We start from the raw sequence: 9,160 nt of genomic DNA, 5'->3' as shown, positions 1-9,160 counted from the left end.
GATTTGAAACCTGCGGCCCCGCCCACTAACACAGAAAAAACACTAGACACACACACACAGACGCCGCCGGTCCAATGAAGTCACGCTGTGCTCAGATGGATAATATTGACAGTCTCTACCCAAAGATGAGTTGTTAACCTGGTACAGTACACGCGGTTACTCTTTATATTCTCTTATCACATGTAAGCCACGTTAAAAACGCGACGCGTGCCGCTTTGTTTACGGATTTAACGTTAAAGGCTTTTGTGAGCTCGCGTTCCACTGCCGTTTGTCGTTGCTATGGCGATCGATCGTAAGCTAGGAGACAGGAGACTCGTGTCACGTTCCCTAGTTCTTCTGAGGAGCGTTGTGTGTGTGTGTGTGTGTGAGAGAGAGAGAGAGAGAGAGAGAGAGAGAGACTCGCGTCGCTTTCCCTAGTTCTTCTGAGGAGCGTTGTGTGTGTGTGTGTGAGAGAGAGAGAGAGAGAGAGAGAGAGACTCGCGTCGCTTTCCCTAGTTTTTTCTGAGGAGCGTTGTGTGTGTGTGTGTGTGTGTGTGTGTGTGTGTGTGTGTGTGTGTGAGAGAGAGAGAGAGAGACTCGCGTCGCTTTCCCTAGTTCTTCTGAGGAGCGTTGTGTGTGTGTGTGTGAGAGAGGGAGAGGGAGAGAGAGAGACTCGCGTCGATCTCCCCAGTTCTTCTGAGGAGGGTTGTGTGTGTGTGTGTGTGTGTGTGTGTGTGTGTGTGTGTGTGTGTGTGTGTGTGTGTGTGTGAAAAAAGCCTTACACTATGAAGCGCGTGTGCACTGTGACTACTTTTATATAGTTGATTACCAGCTGGGCATTTCACTCTGTCTTGTGCTGAAGCCTGTCACTGTCGACCAATCGCAGCAGGCTGTCATCGGTCCAATCAGCGCAGATTAGCTTCGCGCTGAGGAGGGGGTTGGGAACAAATGAATCGCTGAACGATTCATATGGGAGTCGTTGGGATAATTAGGTAAAAATAAATGCAGATTATAAGACCATCAAAGTGTTTTATGACCTTGCATGCATATTAGACTGTTGTTGGAGACCCTTACAACCTAAATATGACCCTATTTCATGTATAATATGGGCTCTTTAAAAAACAGACAACTGCTGTACTTAAATGTGAAGTATTAGAGCAATTCCAGCGATATGGATGTGGCATTCGCAGTAAAATCTGAACACATAAATTCATGTAGCAAGTATATGTTCACGTTATATTGAAAGATCTGTTTATTTTTTCCAAAACAACCAATCACAGAGTTATGGGAGCAGAAAAATATCTGTAAACATGCTTCATATATTAAATGAGGGAAATAAACATGCGTTATGGATGTGACCAAAAAGGTCTGCGAGTTTACAGCATACAACACACTTTGTAGAAATTCTGTGAATTAAACTACACAACCCAAAAGTGCTAATCAACAGGATAAGAGTTGCTCACTGTAGAACAACAGTAATTGATTTTATTTTATTTGACATTTTTTTGCGTTTATGAGGGAAAAGCTCCCTTACGGATGTGACATCTCTCTGCTATGGATGTGACGGATGTGAAATTGGCGCCTGTGTGACTTTGGTAAATCAAATATAATAGTTTGATAACACTAACAGACATTTTTGACTTTTTAAAGCACTGTAAAATTCTTGCTTACACCAAAAAATGCCAAAACAGTTTCGATATTTTGGTGACAACATAATTTTTTTCATGTCAAGGTTGACATTTGCATGGAATTGCTCATTAACATATGGTAGAAGCCTATTCCTCAAAACCTGGAAATGTTCCTCGGACCTCATAAATATTGGCTATATGTCATCATATTGAGATATAAACTCTTGAAATACATTTTAAAATATATGTTGCATCTATTTATGACTTATTTGTATATCTTTAAAATCTAAACATTAACTTGTATTTTAAATATATGAATTGGATTTACATATTTAAATGAGAAATTAGATCTGCTTACTGTGGGTTAGAGTAGGCTTTGTGTCAGAAAAGCAAGTGAATAAACTATACCTGTCAACATGGGGATATAAAAATACAGGATACACCCTCAACAACCGTTACAAATATTAATATTAGCCTATTAAAGTCAATCTACTGATCATATCAGTGTTATCGTATGCATTAAAGGGTTAAAAGGGTATTCATTTTTTTACTTTAATTATTAAGTGATTCCAGGCTGCATGGTGGTGCAGTGGGCAGGATGATCACCTCACAGCAAGAAGGTCGCTGGTTTGAGCCTCAGCTGGGTCAGTTGGTGTTTCTGTGTGGAGTTTGCATGTTCTCCCCGTGTTGGTGTGGGTTTCCTCCGGGTGCTCCAATTTCCCCCACAGTCCAAACACATGCGCTATAGGGGAATTTGATAGGCTAAATTGTCCGTAGTGTATGAGTTTGTATGGATGGTTCCCAGTGATGGGTTACAGCTGGAAGGGCATCTGCTGCATAAAACATGTGCTGGATAAGTTGGCGGTTCATTCCACTGTGGGCACCCCTGATTAATAAAGGGACTAAGCCGAAAAGAAAATGAATGAGTGAATGAAGTGATTCCTCCACATACCACTAGTTTGAGAACCAATGCTGTAGCATATTGTAGCACTATAGTAAATACCTTCATGAATTGATTAACTGAAATAAATATTGTACTGTATTTTAGTTTACTACAGTAAACTGTGGTGTATTGTAGTATAATACACCCTTTAGTTGTTGAAAACTACTGTATTAGCTGATTTGTTTATATCACTATAGTGGTTGTGTTACCATAGCAATTATAAAATCACCACAACAGATTAATTCTAGAGCTTTACTATAGTATGATTTAGAAACAGTGTAATATTTACTATAAATCACTATAGTATTTCCTTAGATATAAACGTTTATTGAAAGCACCAGTTCCAGACTGACAAATGTGAGCTTTGAAAGCCAAACTTTACAACAACAGCATCACTTTAATAGGCCATTTTATCAGTACTGTAGTATAAAACAATTTGTACATGGCACAACACATCTGCACCTCCAATGCACAAACCCTTATGAAAATTACACATGTTTCATTATTTATTTTATAATAAAACTTTAATATTTATGTGGCAGCACGGTGGCGCAGTGGGTAGCACAATCACCTCACAGTAAGAAGGTCGCTGGTTTGAGTCTCAGCTGAGTCAGCTGGTGTTTCTGTGTGGAGTTTGCATGTTCTCTCTGTGTTGGCGTGGGTTTCCTCCGGGTGCTCCGGTTTCCCCCACAGTCCAAACACATGCGCTATAGGGGAACTGATCAACTAAACTGGCTGTAGTGTATGAGTGTGTGTGTGTGAATGAGTGTGTATGCATGTTTTCCAGTGATGGGTTGCAGCTGGAAGGCATCCACTGTATAAAACATATGCTGGAATAGTTGGCGGTTCATTCCACTGTGACGACCCCTGATTAATAAAGGGACTAAGCCGAAAACAGAATGAATGAATGGATAATATTCGTAAGGGAGACACAGTGATACACCAGCTTTAGGTCATTGGTTGGGTTTAACCCTGTGTTCCAGCTGAACAGGTCAGAGGTCAGTCTAGCGGTGAGCCCTGCTCTGCTGCTGTGATGCGCGGCGTCGGTTAATGCGCTTTGTGCTGACGCGCAGTTTGCGAGTGCGCAGCTGACGCAGCCGGAGCTGCAGGTCTTTGGGGATCTTTCCTCCTTTGGCCAGAATCTCTCGCAGACGCTGCTTCGGTGTTTTAGTGAGGCGGAAGTCACAGAGTGTAGGATAATGTTCATATTCCACCCTGCAGCTGCGGGACGCTGGGAAATACCCCTCCGCCGTCACTGTGATGTCATAATCGCCCGGGTTCAGCAGACGCCAGAAATCACCATCAGCAGCTGCAACAACATCTACAGTTACAGACTGATCTGAGAACAGGAGACCGCTGTGCATAAAATAATACAAATGTACTACTACTGTAAAAATCTGCAAAAGATTTGAAAAAGTTTAGACAGCGCCCTCTAGGGGATTTGATGTCTGAAACATACAATGAAATGCACTCTGAGTTAGGCATGCAATGATTATAGATTTCAGTTGTATGATTATAGTGTGAGAAATAATCACAGTTATCCTGATTATTATGCATTCATTAATCAAAACACTGCTAGTTTAGAAAATCAGATGAAAACTCCTCATATTTTAGTGTTCGGTATCGGGTTCGGTATCGGGATCGCATCGGTTCCAAAAGAATGGTGTCAGTGCATCCCTACATCATATCGCAATCTATTTCACAAACAAACAAGACATCGCAATGCCAGATTTATGCAGTATCGTGCAGCTCTAGTGTCCTGTGTCCTGTCCTGTGTTTCAGACGTCAGCTGTGTTTAGACCCACATTATTGTTTGTTTTGAGTGTGTGTGTGTGTGTGTGTGTGTGTGTGAATATGATGCTGGTGCAGATGGTGAAACCGCTTAATCACTGCATCCCTACTCTGAGTAATGTATTTTAGATTTGCAAAATGTAGACAGCGCCCTCTAGTGGATTTGATATCTCAAGTGTACAACAAAATGCACTTTAAGTAACATGTTTCAGATTTGCCATAATGTAGACAGCGCCCTCCACATTTCTCTGAAGCTCAGCTCTCTCAGCTGTTGTAAACGTGGTGATGTTGTATGAACAGTAATGCTGGCATTGGGTAGTATACCACATCACTTCATGATCACAAGTGCAGTAGATTTACTCTGGCAGCAGAAAAACATCAAGTAAACTAAACTAAACTCCAGTCTCAGCCACAACTACAGTGTTTGAGGGTCAAAACCAAGGCTGTTTGGACAGCCAATAAAGACCATAGACTGGCATTATGCAAATAATTACAAACCTTAACAGGAAGTAAACCTGAAAGTACAGACAATTCATTACAGGAAGTTCAGAGTCGCTTCATTTTAGGAGACAAGAGATCAGTTTACTCACTAGATGAAAACAGAGATGTGAAAAAGCAGACAGCGTCATCACCTGATCGTATGTGATGGTCGATATCATCCACTTTAATGATGGCGTCTGCGATTCCGGCCTCAGTGTCTTTGTCCCGAATGACTCCCTTGATCCCTCTGTGCACCTGTTATATGGAAGAACTGATGTTGGCGTTGCACTTTTTTCAACACAGACTCACTGGAAAGATTTGTCATCCAAAACGTACAACAAAATGTACCCTAATGATTTTAAATTGACTAAAATGTAGATAGCACCCTATGGATTTAGCACCCTAGGATTTGTCATCTGAAATGTACAACAAAACATACTCTGAGGCGTTCTCATCAGATGTGACTTGCGCAAATAGGTTGCACTAATCACGTGTAATTAGACGCATGAACTTTTTGAGTTTACTCGCTTCATTCACTGTTAAATTCGCTTCATAATAGATGCGGATTTGTGTCATGTGCGGGGCGTTTGTCTGCCTGGTGATTCCAGTTTTGTTGCTAAATGGCTAACATGGATTCTGCTGAGAGAGTAGCTGTGCTTTATGTGCTTTAGGAAGGCTGAAAAAATGGCTTGGATTCATTTGACGCCGTGTCTGAGTCCATCTGATACTTCAGAGGGGCACCAGCTCTGTAAGTTTATAAACTCTGCCAGAATCTACTCCGGGATGATAGACGCTTTCAGCAGTGCTTCCGACTGAGCCGGACCCAGTTAGTTGAGTTGTCCTGTGTTAGCAGGAGGATTTCCACTCAGGACACCAACAACAAGTGCTACATCATAATCATGCCCCTATTAGAGCAAGCTCCTGATTGGTTAACACGTTGTAAATGTCCACTAAAGTTCAGATTTTTTAACTTGAGCAATTTGTGCGAATCATTTGTTAAGTGTGGTAAATGCCCGAAATGCTTAATTCGCGGTCATTCACGCTGCCTCATTCAAAATTCGCCACAGGATGTCTAACCTCTAGTGGATTTGTCTTTTGAACCGTAAAAAAAAAGGTACAATTTTTTTCATTTTAAAAAAATTTACTAAAATGTAGACGGTGCCCTCTTGTAGATTTATCATCTGAAATGTACAACAAAACGTACCCTAAGTAATTATTTTAAATTTGCTAAATGTAGACAGCGCCCTCTAGTGCATTCGTCATCTGAAATGTACAATAAAACACACCCCAATAATTATTTTAAATTTGCTAAATGTAGACAGCGCCCTCTAGTGCATTCGTCATCTGAAACGTACAAAACGTACCCTAAGTAAATATTTGAAATTTGTTAAATGTAGACAGCGCCCTCTAGTGCATTCGTCATCTGAAACGTACAACAAAACGTACCCTAAGTAATTATTTAAAATTTGCTAAATGTAGACAGCGCCCTCTAGTGCATTTGTCATCTGAAATTTACAACAATTTAAATTTATTAAATTTAGACAGCGCCCTCTAGTGGATTTGTCATCTGAAAGGTACAACAAAACGTACCCTAAGTAATTATGTGAAATTTGCTAAATGTAGACAGCGCCCTCTAGTGGATTTGTCATCTGAAACGTACAACGAAATGTTAAGTATTTTATGTTGCAGAACTGTAAGCTGAGACATATTTCCAGTGAGCCTGGGTTGGTATTTTTTGGGGCACTCAAGCATTTAGACATCAGAGGTTTAGTGGTGATTGTAACTCGGTGTGGCACCTGCTCCATGTAGACCAGCAGAGACTCTTTATTGTTCTGCCATTCGGTGGGCAGTTCGCCAGCGTGAGGGAATTTATCACAGGACAGCTCCACCGTCACCTCAAAACAGTTGGTGTGCAGGTAACTGAAGTCATTCATACCTGCAGGAGGAGTGACATACGCAAAATACACGCACACACATCAAAATTCTGCAACAAAGCTGCATCAATTAGATCAAAAATACAGTTAAAAGAGTAATATGTACCGTGTGAATATTTAGTGTAATTAAAATGTATGGTTGTGAATAGCAAAAGCATCATTACTTCAGGAAATCATTCAAACTTGCTAATCAAGAAACATGTCGACTGTTACGAGCATTGAAAAACGTTCATATTTCCTGTAAATGGTTTTGTTCTTTGTATTTTACATGTGTTTTATTGTCATAGTAAATCATTGTGCTTCATAACTGATGCATTTTTGTGATAAATTGTGTAAAATTGTAAAAAGATTGACTTATAGAAGACTGAGTTACTCACTGCCTGGCACTGTATGCCAGTTTGCCCCATTGATTATGTTATTGTGCCGCAGGAAGTCCTCATTGTGGCAGGGTCTGCGGTCGGGGTTGGACATGACGTGGTTGGTGCTGGCGTAAACCGTGGCCAGCCAGCGGAAGAAGCTGTCATCGGCGGTGGGCGTCTGCTCGCGTGGTGCCCAGTCTCGGGTCATGTCGAACGGGTACGTCACCACCAGCTCTCCTCCATGCAGATTCGCACTCAAAACAAACGGTATGGTCTGCATCCAGCTAATCACGGCTCTCGTTTCTGGAGCCACCTGCAGTACAGCACATGTATTTCATATACTCATTACAGATTACATGACAACATTCAGAGTATTTGTGTAATCTGATAGATTATATGTTTATAGGGGTGTAATCTGATTACTTTTGGATTGCGTTTTTGGTGATGTAATTTGACTACTTTTGGATTGCATTTAGATTACTTTTAGTACATAGATTATGTAACCATAAATGACTACTTTTGGATTACATTTGGATTGCTTTTATTACTCATTTATGGTTAAGTAATCTAACTGCTTTTGGATTACATTTAGAGTACTTTTATTACACATTTATGGTTACATAATCTGACTACTTTTGGATTTCATTTAGATCACATTTATTACATATTTACGGTTATGTAGTAGGACTGCTTTTGATTTGATTTGAATTACTTTTATTACTCATTTATGGTTACGTAATATGACTAATTTTGGATTACATTTGGATTACCTTTATTATACATTTATGGTTCTTAAAACTACTTTTGAATTACATTTAGATTACTTTTATTACACATTCATGGTGATGATATTGGACTGCTTTTGGATTACATTTGGATTACATGTATTACTCATTTATGTTGATGTAATCTGACAGCCTTTGGAATACATTCAGATTACATTTATTACACATATATGGTGATGTAATCTGAGTAATGGATTACATTTTTGTATTACTTTTATTACTCATTTATGGTTACGTAATCTGACTGTTTTTGGATTACATTTGGATTACTTTTATTACTCATTTATGGTTACGTAATCTGACTGCTTTTGGATTACATTTAGAGTACTTTTATTACTCATTTATGGTTACATAAGCTGACTACTGGATTCCATTTATTACACATTTATGGTCACATATTCTAAATGTACTCCAAAATCAGTCAGATTACATTTATTACACATTTACGGTTATGTAATCGGACTGCTTTTGGATTTTATTTGGATTACTTTTATTACTCATTTATGGTTACGTAATATGACTACTTTTGGATTATATTTAGATTACTTTTATTACACAATTACGGTTATGTAATCGGACTGGTTTTGAATTTTATTTGAATTACTTTTATTACTCATTTATGGTTACATAATCTGACTACTTTTGGATTACATTTATTACACATTTATGGTCACATATTCTGACTGCTTTTGGATTATATTTAGATTACATTTATTACACATTTATAGTTATGTAATCTGACTACTTTTTGTTTATTATACATTTATGGTTCTAAAAACTCTACTTTTGGATTACATTTACATTACTTTTATTACACATTCATGGTGATGATATTGGACTGCTTTTGGATTACATTTGGATTATATTTATTACTCTTTTATGGTGATGTAATCTGACTGCCTCTGGATTACATTTGGATTACTTCTATTACACATTTATGGCAATGTAGTAAGACTACTTTTGGATTATATTTAGATTACATTTATTACACATTTGTAGTATCGTAATCTGACTACTTTTGAATTTTATTTGAATTACTTTTATTACTCATTTATGTTTACATAATCTGACTATTTTTGGATTACATTTAGATTACATTTATTACACATTTATAGTTATGTAACCTGACTACTTTTCGTTTATTACTCATTTATGGTTACATAATCGGATTACTTTTGGATTACATTTATTACACATTTATGGTCACATATTCTGACTGCTTTTGGATTATATTTAGATTACATTTATTACACATTTATAG

The 9,160-nt window shown here is 38.5% G+C and overlaps 1 protein-coding gene across 3 annotated transcripts in view; it reads right to left on the bottom strand.

Annotated features, from left to right (window-relative positions):
• Positions 1 to 2,927: 2,927 nt before the first annotated feature.
• cpxm1b (carboxypeptidase X (M14 family), member 1b) overlaps positions 2,928 to 9,160 on the bottom strand; it is a 27,201-nt gene continuing 20,968 nt past the window's right edge. Inside the window, exons 11-14 of one of the 3 annotated variants that reach the window (XM_056472475.1) lie at positions 7,133 to 7,427; positions 6,618 to 6,757; positions 4,974 to 5,076; positions 2,928 to 3,859 (exon numbers count right to left, since the gene is read on the bottom strand). In XM_056472475.1, coding sequence (XP_056328450.1) covers positions 3,555 to 3,859; positions 4,974 to 5,076; positions 6,618 to 6,757; positions 7,133 to 7,427 — 843 coding nt within the window. In that variant the 3' untranslated portion in view covers positions 2,928 to 3,554. Of the gene's footprint in view, positions 3,860 to 4,973; positions 5,077 to 6,617; positions 6,758 to 7,128; positions 7,428 to 9,160 lie in introns of those variants that run through there. The other 2 variants (XM_056472476.1, XM_056472477.1) reach the window with 2 other exon arrangements.

This window comes from Danio aesculapii, chromosome 14 (assembly GCF_903798145.1).
Source record: "Danio aesculapii chromosome 14, fDanAes4.1, whole genome shotgun sequence".
Classification (NCBI taxonomy): domain Eukaryota; kingdom Metazoa; phylum Chordata; class Actinopteri; order Cypriniformes; family Danionidae; genus Danio; species Danio aesculapii.
This window is presented reverse-complemented; position numbering and strand designations above follow the sequence as displayed.